The sequence below is a fragment of the Rhinoraja longicauda genome, chromosome 11 (genome assembly GCF_053455715.1).
Source record: "Rhinoraja longicauda isolate Sanriku21f chromosome 11, sRhiLon1.1, whole genome shotgun sequence".
In the NCBI taxonomy this organism is placed as follows: domain Eukaryota; kingdom Metazoa; phylum Chordata; class Chondrichthyes; order Rajiformes; family Arhynchobatidae; genus Rhinoraja; species Rhinoraja longicauda.
Window position 1 is genome coordinate 21,163,883 of NC_135963.1, and position 12,797 is coordinate 21,176,679.

Sequence of the window (12,797 nt, forward strand, 5' to 3'; positions counted from 1 at the left end):
AATGGTGTGTACGATACGACTAAGCTGTTTATCTTTTCTCTGAGTTGGGCTTGTTTCAACCACCTCATGTGCTGCTCCTTACAGCACAAATGTATTCAAAAATGCACAAAGTTTTGCTTTGGAGAATCCTGCCCACCGTTTCCATAGGTTACTATTAGGCAGATTGCCAGGTGCAAGCTCACTCTTCATAACCAAGGCTGGAGGCAAGCTGGCAGTAGTCGATGTGAATGCCTGGAAAGATTAGATATCCCTCCCCTGTAGAAACTGGAGCTTCTGTGTCTAGCATCACTTCGCTCCAGCAATTAACCTTAAAAAGCCACACCGTGCTACCCAGTTGGAAATATAGAGACACATTTCCATTGTTATTTGACCAGAATTGTGGAGACTGCAGAAAATATAAAATGTTTATAAGTTCCTTGGCTTCTTTTGGCACTATGAATACTTGAGAACAGTATTTAGTTTGTAATGTTGTTATACCCAAACATACAGATATTTAAAAAAATTTTGACGCAGCACTCTTTACAGATTTTATGTCACATTTCTTGGGAAATAAAATACTTGGTTTCATGATTTTTCTGATAACAGAACACAGGAATTTGAGTAAAGAAGTTTGCTCCTAATGTTAAAAAAGACAAATTTCAAACACTGTAGGTTAATTAATTTTTTAATTCACATTTCTGACGGATTCTAAAATAAACATGCTCTGGAATCTACAGGTTCCATTTTAAAGCTTTGCTTGGTTTCAGTTTGTAAATGAATAAAATATACAGCATTTTTTTTTGTGATGTGATGAAAAATGTGCTACCATGCAGTTCTACTACAAATCTGCTTACTGTTATACCATTCCCTCAGCACCAATGGTAGTGGATATGAGGCCTGTTGCATATACTGAGCCATGGGAAGCTGAACCATATTGGCATCTTCAAGTAGCTATTGTGGTGTGGAAAAATACATTAAAGGGAAAGTATTGTTTTGGTCAATATTTTGCATTAATTAAAGCCAATTATTAATTTGAAGTGAAAATATTGGTATTCTGTAGGCATTAGGAACAAATAAATATGCTGTGAACCAATCTGTTGTAATGGGACATAATATTTCTGCACCCTATTTCAGGCAATGTGAATAAAGTGTAATGTTGCAATGTTATCCATGAACACCTCCCCATTGTTGTTAATTGGTGGCCATTAGAATTGGGTTAAAGCAGCCTGAACATATCTCCCACCCACCAATAGGTGGCGATATTTCCTGGCTCGGCAAGAGCGGGGAGAATATTTTCATCTATCATGTTACCCATGTCCGCCAACAAGATAACATTTATTGAGTAGAAACAATGAACTGCAGACACTGGCTTATCCCAAAGATAGACACAAAGTGCCAGAGTAACTCAGAGGGTCAGGTAGCATCCATGAAGAAAAATGACATTTCTGGTCGGGACCCTTTTTGAGGCTGGTTTTGTTGTTTTACATCCCTCCTTCTGTACAACAATGAGACTTCTGTGTCACACTTTATAATAAGCAAACATGTTGTACATCCCGTAACTGAAATTTCCCTTCACAATCAGCTCAAGCAAATCTTGAGTCATTTGGTTAGAAATTGTAATGTAGCAGTATTGGCTTTCCTCCACTTCTGAAATTCTACTCCATTCAGTTCTTGCAATAGTGACAAGAAGGAATTTCTACGAGACGTCCACTATGGTGGCATCAGCCATGGCATGGAGAAGGAGAGAACATGAATTTGCCTCTTCCAATCATGGTTAGTATGCTCTATCCGGAAGGATTGGTGGAGTTGTCACATGAACTCAAAGGCCACCCACTTAAGTCAGAAATTTAGGGAGCATCTTAATGTCGGCATTTTTCATACACTCACCGTATTTCCTCATTGTAAACTCTGACACAGTCTGTGGAATGGTAGGGTATTAACCTGGCTGGATCTTGCAAGTGGTAAGCAAAAAATGGAAAATGCAAAAATTTCCAACATTTCTACTGAAATTTGGCCGGACTGTCTGGATTCCATTGGTATCATTTTGAATTGTTGAAAAGAGTTTAAGAGGATTTTTTCCAATTTAACCTTTTGCCTCAATGAAAACTCATGCATATTTTGCATCAATCGTTTCACACACTGATCTAATTACATTGAGTTCTTCTTATGACATGGACGATTCTGAGTCCATAAAAGGCATTTCTATTTCCCATTAATGAAGTGGGATTTTGTTTCACAATTAGGACATTTTTAAATTAGAGGGCAAACTGGTTACTAGTAGACCAACTACCTGGAGGTGTTGACAGGGGAAGTGGTCTTGCAGTCGAGAACAAGCTATGTAGTTCCTAAGAGTGTTGTTGATTAAAATTAAGATTGAGCTTGAAATTTGTTTCAGCAACCAAATCTGAGAGGGAGAGGTGGAGGGAATATTTATTACCAGTGGTGAATTACAATGACAGTTTTTGTTAAAACAATGGTTGACCTGCAGAAATCATTCATTTAACGAAACATTCCATTTTGCAACATTTTTCCTTTGATAAGTACTTTCATGAGCATAAACATTATTTTATTAAATGTACAAGATCCACAAAAAACATAAACAAAACTTAATATCATTCCGAGATGTGATTTGCAGCTTTTGTTAATGACTGATTTATGCAACTGACCCCAAACTGCAAGAGATTTAAGCAGCTTCTTAAATATATTTCTCTCTTCTAAACACTGAAAGAGTCAAGTAAACTTTCATAAGTTTAAGACTACAGGTTATAGTCACTTGAAACAATATACACTATCAAGAGAAAACTGTGTACACAATTATACTTCTCATTTTGAGCTATTGGCACATTGGAAAGTAAAATCTTCCTTTATTTTTCAGCACACACAGCTAAAAGGAAAAGCAAAGCAGTGCTCAACTTAAATTATACATTAAATAGAGTATGAGTATTTTATATAGATAAATGTCAGAGGTAGGAAGGAAGCACGGGTTACAAAGATCTTCCCAATACCCTTTACTGAGTGAATATAAGAGTTTGCCATTCAGAAAAGGTAAACATATTGGGTAATGGCAGATAGGATGGAACACTTGATAGATTACAAATCTACATATTTACAGCTATAAATAGGCAAAAGGTTGAAAGGTTTGGCAGTCATGAGAAAGAGAGAGAGAGGAAGTGCATGTGCAGACAACAGACTGACTAGAGAGTAAAGAGAGTGTTAAAATGAACCAGGGACATGGCTCAATCCAGATCACTGTTTATACTATAAAAGTTGTGTGCTTGAGTAACTTCACAAAAAAGTGAAGTTTGTAATCTGTCCCCACCTACCCACCCCACCACCCAACTTAAACATTTCAGTGTAGCATAAAATACGGTCATGTATAGGAGAGCAGAGTGACCCCTTAATCTACAGTACTGTGCTCTGCTAATGGCGTCACGTGATATCACAATGTTTTCTACTTTTGAACAGTCCAAGGTCTGCCGCAGTGCAAACATCATCTAGAAAGAGAGAGCATGCATGTGCATGTTTGTAGATATTTCCGCCATTATGTAATAACGGGAGACAGAAGTTTTACTTTTGCAAACATTGTTTTTTTGAAGCAAACAGCAAACCATTTAAAGCAGAATACGTTTGTTTTTAAATTAAATGATTTTTTGCTGGTGTTGAAATAACCTGGATGAGAAAATGTAGTAGGCTCTGTAAACGGGGAAGCACTGGCAGTGTGGAAGGTTTTATATATAAATGTATTGGCTGGCAATTACCCATCCTGGAGTACAAATGAAGCAGACTTTTAAATGACCTGCGTGTCAAATTTAATTGAGCCCGTTTGTGACTAAGTACTTCCTTGGTGAACCAAATTATTAGCAGTCAACCTCCACTGAATTAACCTTAATCATCACTGACATTTTGCCTTAGTTACCTGACAAATTGAGGAAAAGATTTATTTAAGCTAAAGCAAAGTCTGCCACTGAATATTAATACTAATATATCAACACTGCAACAGCATAGAGTCACCAGGTCAGGAAGCTGTATAGGCATAAATTATCTGGGTCAAACTTCCTCGACCGAAACGTGAAATTCAATTGAGTAAACTGTGAGAGAAAATACTTTTTCCTATGTCTGCTAATGAAAATCAACAAAGTGCAGCCTATTGCTTTATCAATGTGAATTGAGGGGCAGTAAATTTAGCTCAGCATAATAAAATGCATATTTAATGTAATTTTTTGGTTGTAATTTGTAAACTATTTCCCATTAGGTTAAAAAAAAAAGTGATGAGTAGTTTGTGTAGCCTGAAGAGATGAAGTATTATGAGGCCTTAATCTGATGGATGAAAGACTAATTATGCACTCTGTAGCTCGCGTCTAGACCAAAAAAGGACTTGCATTGATATGGTGGTTTTTGTGGCCCCAGGACATTCTAAAGTGCTTTGTAGCCATTGTTGGAGGGAGCACTATTGTTCTTCTTTGACATAAGTGCTATAGGACCTGTTATGTCCTCCCGGCAGGCAAGACTGGTCCACGGTTTAACATCTCAACCAAAAGATGGCACTCCCTCGGAATTAAATTAAAGTATTAATCCTGTATTCTTGTTACTGCAGTTGGACGGAAACATTGAACTTTCTGACTCTGAGGTTAGAGCGCTACTATTTGCCTCAACAACAGAACAGTCTAGATTGGTTTGGGCTGATGACTCGATTGCCCAACCTAGATTAAACCTCATAGAAATATGAATAAAGAAAAAGATTTTAATGGTCAGAGAGATTTTAGCATAGAGTGAAACAGGGAAAGGGTTAGTAAGAAGATCAAGGAGAGAGACAATTTAATTCATAGCTTCATACTAGCGATGTCTACTTTGTAATATTGCATATTTCCATGGAATCAAGATTTAACATTATCAAGCAAATGCAATGGAATCTATATAAATGTGTTTTGCAGCCAGGCACAAAATCCCATCATGACCATTCCCATCATGCAAGTATTCTGATATAAACATAATTTTGTTCCAGAAGTTGAACTTTAATGGAACATTTCATTTATTGCCATTAAATGGAAATTCCAATCCAATCAAAATTTGGATCTAAGCACAAAATCTCATGGCATAAACCCTTTTCTGCATTTGCAAAGTTAGGATTGGAATGTGCACTGTAGAATTCAAGCACTTCACATAATTTGACACATGAATGTAACTGTACATGAATTTCAAAGACCCACCAGTAAAATGAGGTGACTGACTTCATTACAACTTTGTCTCGGCAGTGGTGGGAGTGGAGAAACAGGGTCGGAACTGATTAAAAATTATTGTCAAATATTATATATTTAAATCATCTGTTTGTGCTGTTCTACATCTCGCAAAGAGACCTGCAGGGATATGAACACTCTCCCTTGATTTTGGATTTAGGTGATTGGGTTCAGCCTTTGTTTGTAACCCCAAATCAGCGTGGAGATGATAATGAGGTATCTGTCCAAATCCACGATTAGGTAGTAGGAGCAATTTTCGGCTATATCCTTTAAATGTAACCATGACCAATGGGAGGTAAATTGGATCGGCAGCTTGCTGGTTTAGTTAAGATGAAATCCATCATCCCCTGTATATTAGTGTGGCATTTTGGACTGTTGTAATTTTTTGGATGTTTAATGAAGTATATCAACATCTTTGAGCCTTAAAAATCTCTCATTAAGTTTTGGAATGGCCTTCAGGAGTTGCGTTAAAGATTGTTCCATTCAATATTAATGAAGTGGGGGCTAACATGCATGTTGCATTTAATGTCCATTAACCCATGAAAATGGTGATTGGGATCCTATAAATATTTAAACAACCCCCTGAGTCTTATGGGCAGGAATGGTGCTCATTTGTAAAGCAAACCGTCCAGTCCTTGAATATTGAAGGAATGCCCAGTGTGAATACGTGATAAATATGTGACAGTAATATTCACGCATGTTTTGTTTAAATGGTATTTATTTCTACTTTTGCAGGGCATGGTTCAAAGTTCATGCAGTCCAAAGTCAGATGTTCCCAGTTCTCCCCCATTACAGTGCTGCCAAAGACCCAAAGACCCAAACACCAGAGGCGGTTTTTGAACACTGTACATTGATCATTTGAAGGGAAGCTGAGCTTAAAAACTTTCAAGGCTCCATTACTGAACCATGCACTAAGCCCTTCTTTGTTGCATATTTTTTTGTGTCGCTACTTCTCGCATACCTTTTACAAAATAGATTTTTAACAAAAGGAATCCCCTCACCTAAAGGCAAATGCACCCATTAATAGATACTAGCACCATTAAACCATCTCAACAACTCTTCCCGCGAAGTGTACAAAAAATGTCAACCGATCAGATGAAATTGTGTTCCTCAAAACGACTTTTCTCTAAGATGCATTGTTAGCTCCAGATTCATTGCTTAACTTTTCATCGCCCTTAAGATGGATTGATAACAATTTTGTGTTTTACTTAACGTCCTTTGAAATTGTACAAATCATATAATCAGTGGGTTCAAATGTGCTGCTGAATTTGAAAAATTAAGTACTTGACCAAACTTGCAATATTACTGTATACATACCTGCCTGTTATCATGTAGGGCATGAATGTAGGGCATCACTGGTTCAACCATAGGTTTACTGGTACTATTCCTCTTATGAGGAGGTACTGTCATTATAGAACATACCAATACAGTTGAAATAAGCTATTTAACTGATGGTGAGGCCATGGTTTCCAAATGAAAAATACCAGAATTATGTTGTTATCTCCATTAGCTTTAGTTAAAATTATGCCAATAGTATAGAGCTACAGTACAAATGATTTAAATGTGTACGATACCCATTTTGTTTGTGTTCTGTGTAAATTACTGAAAACATCTTACTATCAGGGAATATTAGCTTTTTTGCATAAAAATATTAGAAATGTGTGTTTTTTTTAAAAAAAGGAACAATCCTAATAAAGAAACCAGTGCAACTGATGAAAGGCTTAGATAGAGTGGACGTTGAAAGGATGTTCCCAAGAATGGAAACATTTAGAACCAGAGGGCACAGCCTCAGAATAAAAGGATGTACCTTCAGAATGGAGATGAGGAGGAATTTTGTTAACCAGAGGGTGGTGAATCAGTGGAATTCAATGCCACGGAGAGCTGTGGAGGCCATCTTTGGGAATTTTAAAAATGGAGATTGACAGATATATGATTAGTACAAGTGTCAAAGGTTATGGGGAGAAGGCAGGTGAATAGTTTTGAGAGGGAAATATAGATTAGCCATGAATGAATGTCGGAGAAGACCTGATGAGCTGAATGGCCTAATTTTTGTTCTTATGACTAGAATTTATTGATATGTTATATGACCTACATAACATTTATCTGACCTAATTTATGTTACTTGGAAATGTATTCTATCAATTACTTTATTTTGAACTGGGACTGATCAGCACACTTCACAAGCTGCCGTTCCACCTTTTCAGCATTGTATATGTAATATTGTTGATCAGAGTCAGTGCTCTTATGTGGAGTAGGCAGACACAAACAGATGTCTAACAAAAAATCAGTCAGATAAAAACTTTGCACTGACTGGGGAAAAAATCGGATTCCAATTGCGCAAATGTACAAGTAATTTCAACATAAAAGTACAGAATTCAGCAAAACGACAACAGAAATAATTGATTTTTTGAAGAAAAAAAAAGGTTAAGTATTACATTATGGGGTTCTGTTGATAATTTAAAAAATAATTGAAAAGAAAAAAAGAATACAGATACCTGAAGGATGAACAATCAATTAAATTATGTTGACTACTTGTCAAATTCCATGGATCGCACAGAAAATTATAGGAGCGGATCCTTTATCTATAAGGTGAAGCCTTACTTCCTGACTCAATTGCCACTCCACCCCCATCACAAATTATTTGTCGTCTTTGATTTTAAAATGATATTGACTACACAGGGTTCGGTGATCTGGCAGAACCATTGCGGCCCTGGATATTGAGGTTATGCTCTATATTTTCTGTTGGTAGTTGCTCCTTTTCTCGCTCCTTATCCGGATTGAGCTGTTGGATTTCAAGGTTGAACTCGTAGGATGGGCTGCCCAGCGTGGCGTATCGACCAGTACGGTGCTCCATTAAAGCAGGTCCCCAGTCCTTGCTTGGTTTATTCGCATTTTTCACGCGCTGAAAAATACAAGGCAGGGAGGGATCTGCAAATCTGGACTTGGTAACCAAGTTGTGACTGAGCTTAGTAACTAAGGCAAGAACAGGAATTTTAATCACTGCATAATTAGCTTGCCATGTTGGCTTGCAGACAATTTCTAAGTAATCCTTCTCTTTTTATTTTCTCCAATTCCAGTTTCTGCAGTAAATTGTTTTTCCCATATTAGGGAGAAATGATAACTTTAGGTTCTCAGTTGTCGTCAACAAATAATAATACCTTTAAAAACAAAATCTAAATTCCTCTAATGCAGCTTTGCTACTGCAATTGTGGAAACATTTTTTACTAAAGTTATTTTTTCTCTTGTATCTTTCCTTCAGTTACATTATGTAGCTTTTCTTTTCTCAGTACAAAGTATAGTAATATTTCAAGTTGCACATAATTTGTCAGTAATCATTATTTCTCCATTTCCAGTTACTGCAGTAAATTAATTTTCCCATCTTATTGTCAAGTAGGGGAAAATGATAACTTTAGGTTCTCAGCTGAAACAAATAATGACACCCTTAAAAACAAAATTATTTTAAGCAGTGTGCTGAGGCATTTTTTACTAATGTTTTTTTTTCTTTTGTTTCTTTCTTTTCGTTACATTATATAACTTTTCTTTTCATTCAGTGCAAAGTAAGTAATATTTCTAGTTGCTCTTTGGTTGCTGAAAGTAATAAAAGCTTTCAAACAATGGAGATGGCACAAAAAAAGTCACAGTCCTAATTTTCAAAATGGTGGGATTGAATTACAAGAAAAGATTGCATAAACTTGGCATGGTTTCAAAAAGAAATTGGTTGTTAACCACTCAGTGTTATGTAAATAATGCCCCTGAATCTATTGGAAATGTTTTTTTGCAACATAGAACTGTACAGTATAGGAACAGGCCCTCCCACCCACAAATACTGTGTCCACCATGATGCCGAATTAACCAAATCCTTTCTGCTTGTACATGATCTATATCCCTTCATTTCCTGCATATTCACATGTCTATCTAAAAGTCCCTTATATGTCACTATCATATCTACTTTACCACCACCGCTGGCAGTGCTTTCAAGGCACCCAGCACCCGATGTGTAAAAAGACCTGCTCCATTCATCTCTTATAAACATCCCTCTCTGACCTTGTATTTGACATTTCCAACTTGGTGGGGGTGGGATGGGGGATATGGTTGGGGGGGGGGGGGGGGATGGTTGGGGTGGGGAGAAGAGAGATAATGGGTCTGACTATCTACCCTATCTATGCTATTTGGAGAGGGAGCAACACTTACAGAATTATAAAAGATATTATAGAATTTCACCCTAGGCCACTTTAAAAAAATTATTAATTCAAGAAATTCAAATGCCCATCCCTAATTGCTATTGAGGAGATGGTGGTGAAGTGCCTTCTTGAATCGGTGAATACAGTGATGGGATAAATTAAGGATAGACTCAAAATGCTGGAGTAAATCAGCGGGTCAGGCAGCATCTCTGGAGACAAGGGATAGGTGCATTTCAGGTTGTATAGAGGCTTTGGAGGGAGTGCGGATTTACCAGAATGCTGCCTGGATTAGGAGGAATTAGTTATAAGGAGAGGTTGGACAAATTTGGGTAGTTTTCTCTGGAGCGACCAGATAGAAGTATATAAAATTATAGAGAGAGCTAGATTAGACAGTCAAAATCTTTGTCCCAGAGTGGAAATGTCAGGGTCTGAAGGACATGGTTTTATGGTGAGAGAGGCAAAGTTTAAAGGAGATGTGCGGGGCTTTTTTTTTTACACACACAGAGTGTTTGGTGCCTGGAATGATAGTTGAACATCAGAGGCTTTTGAATAGGCACATAGGTATGAGGGATATGGATCATGTGCAGGCAGAGAAAATTGGTTCAACTTGGTATCATGTTCAGCGTGGACATTGTGTCCCAAAGGGCCTGTTCCTCTGCTGTACTCTTCTATATTCCAAGTCAGCCTTGACCTCAAAGGATTGGCAAAGAAGATTTGTTTATTTTCCTTTCTCCTAATCTTTTAACTGTCATAGAGCTGCTCGCTAAGATTTCGCAATGTACAAATAATGTTACCTGCCAGGACACATATATTTACATCAGCTTTCTGCTTTGTTCACTTACCTCCCAAAGTGTAGAACCTTCAGTTGTGCAAATCTTCCAAATGGCATAAACTGGAATACAGACTACTGAGGAGAGAGCCATCAGGAAACCAAGGGTGATAGCCCATGTTGGGTACAAGTAGTTATTATAACTAATGGGCTTGTACTGAACCACAGTGAACACCAGTATGAACTAGAAAGGAACAAATACAGGTGCGATTAACTTTAAAGCTAAATGCAACATTCCTGATCAATGCAGTTTGTAAAAAAAGTACAAATTTCACACGTTGAGAATTGTTCCTAATTTATTTAAGCTATTCCTCTCTTTACTTTCTTACATCAGCCTGCTAGACTGTAATTGGAAAATCCTTTGTCATCTTCTCCACACAAAAGGATATGTTTAGTGGCAATTTGTTCCAAGGAACAGCCAGGTATTAGGAGTTGGTGGTAGAAAAGAGAGAACTCCTGCATATTAACAAGGAATCTTTTGGTGGGAACTGCCTCTGTGCAAACTGGCTGCTGTTCCACAGTACAACAACAACTAATTACATTAAAAACCATGAATGTGCTTTAAAAGCTGTTTGTTGGCTGTCATGTGCTTTGGGATTTTCTGCAAGGGATGTGAAAATTGCTTTTTAAATGCGTCCCTGTTTTGAAAGATATTGTGCTTTTTATGGCAATTGCTTTTATCGAATTTGTTATTGACACAAAGTGGGCAGTGAGAAGACTGGAACCACCCTGGGCAGGGAAACGAGGCACTCTATCATTCCTCCACTGGGGCAGGAATTGGCTTCCAAATCAAACTGTCCCCTCTGATAGATCCCTGATGCTTTGGAGGGAAGTGATCAACAAGAGTTGTTGCAGAAAGAGAGAAAAGAAGGTGAGTCACCCTGGGCCATTCCTGCTCCCTCCAAAAGGCCAGTTAAAAATGGGCCTGGCAGAGAGGCCTGGAAGCAGCGCTGCCTCTCTCTTCCTGGCTTGGGGAATGGTGTATGGTAATGCAACATGTAAACAGAGGAAGACAAAGAAATGTTAACTGGGTGAATAATAAAAATTGTATTCTCCCATTAATCTCATGCTTCTACTTGAGACCTCACCAAACAAAATGACCATTTTAATACCATTGAGAGAAGGTGTAAATTAGGTTGTAGTAGATCACTTTTAAGCCCCCAACCCCTGCCCCCATCCCAATCCACCCCTATATCGTAGCAAATCTGTACCTATCAAAGAATAATTTTCCACTCTTTACACCCAATGACTCGATCATGCACTCACTCACAAGACTAGTATGTGTAACGCATGCTAAATGCAAGCTAGATATTTTCAACTCTTTCAATACTATATCTCAACTGGAAACCGCTAAAGATTTTATTCCTTTCCCCACAGCATCTTATTGACATGCAAAATTCCTGATAAAAAGTTGTTGATAAAGAGAATATTTATCGCATAGCAAATGTTGGCAAGTCAGTTGAGCACTTCTGGCAAGATCTATTCTCTTTATATTAAAATGAATATCCTGTTCTGTGTTAATGCAGACTCCAAATTTTAAACATGCAGAGTCAACCGCATTAGGTCCTCAGTCCAGCCTGTGAGTCTAATTTTTCCTACACCCTCAGAGCTTTCAAAGGAAAGAAACGTAACCAGTGTATGTTCATGAAATTTGAATCCAGATGCCGGACATGAAATAGCAGAATCGACTTCAATGAGTTTCAGGTAACTGTCTTTTCCATGTGGAATTGTGACACTGCTGCTCGGTCATTGTTAAAACAGCTTTATTCATGCATCTAACAGTTACTTACAAAGATAATGCTGGGAGACACAAAACGCCAGCAAATTTGGAAGAAGACAGGAGGTGGAAAGCCAAGCATCATTTCAACATCCTTGAAGTATTTCTTATGTCCTGAAAAAGGCACAAAGAAAAAAAAGTTCAGTAGAAAGCCAAGATCCACTATGAAAATTTCCATGGTTTTATTTGAGTATTTAGTTAGCATAAGCACCTCAATACTTACAGAAGGCTGACATCACCGATTTTTTTTTCAATTAAAATTACAAGCGATGTTTTATTATAGCCCAGAGGAGAATGCTTTAATTCTGTAGATTGCCATATCGAGCATGACACGCATCTCATTTTACTGAAATGTGAATCATTTTATTCACAAAGAACTTTTGTTCCAATTTACAATTTCATTAAGTATGTAAAAAGAGCTGCATACATTGATGACATCATCAAAGTTGAGAAATATAATCATGATAGGACGTTACAAAAAAATCTATTTGTTAACTTTTATTTTGGACAATAGTTATTTCAATTATGGAAGAAAAATAGCACACAACATTTGTTCTCAAAAAGCATTTGAGAGTGATCCAAATAGTTCATTATCAAACACAAAGAAATATTATCAATTAATGCATATCAAATGCTTGCATCCAGTGTGCAATTTGGCCAAAGTGTTGCATTTCACCGAACCAGTAGTTATCTATCTTAAATAAAGGTGGATTTTCTGTTAAATGTGGATGAAAAGATCTTGTGTGAAGTGCATTTCAATGAATTATGGAACTACAATGCACTATAGGGTTTCTGAT

The 12,797-nt window shown here is 37.3% G+C and overlaps 1 protein-coding gene across 7 annotated transcripts in view; it reads right to left on the reverse strand.

Moving 5' to 3' along the window:
• Positions 1–646: 646 nt before the first annotated feature.
• The window catches only part of slc6a9 (solute carrier family 6 member 9), a 210,944-nt gene continuing 198,793 nt past the window's right edge, over positions 647–12,797 (reverse strand). For all 7 annotated transcript variants that reach the window (XM_078408429.1, XM_078408430.1, XM_078408433.1 and 4 more), the window contains 3 exons: positions 12,014–12,114; positions 10,237–10,407; positions 647–8,115 (listed from right to left, as the gene is read on the reverse strand). In XM_078408429.1, the coding sequence (XP_078264555.1) occupies positions 7,885–8,115; positions 10,237–10,407; positions 12,014–12,114 (503 nt within the window). In that variant the 3' untranslated portion in view covers positions 647–7,884. The remainder of the gene's footprint in view (positions 8,116–10,236; positions 10,408–12,013; positions 12,115–12,797) is intronic.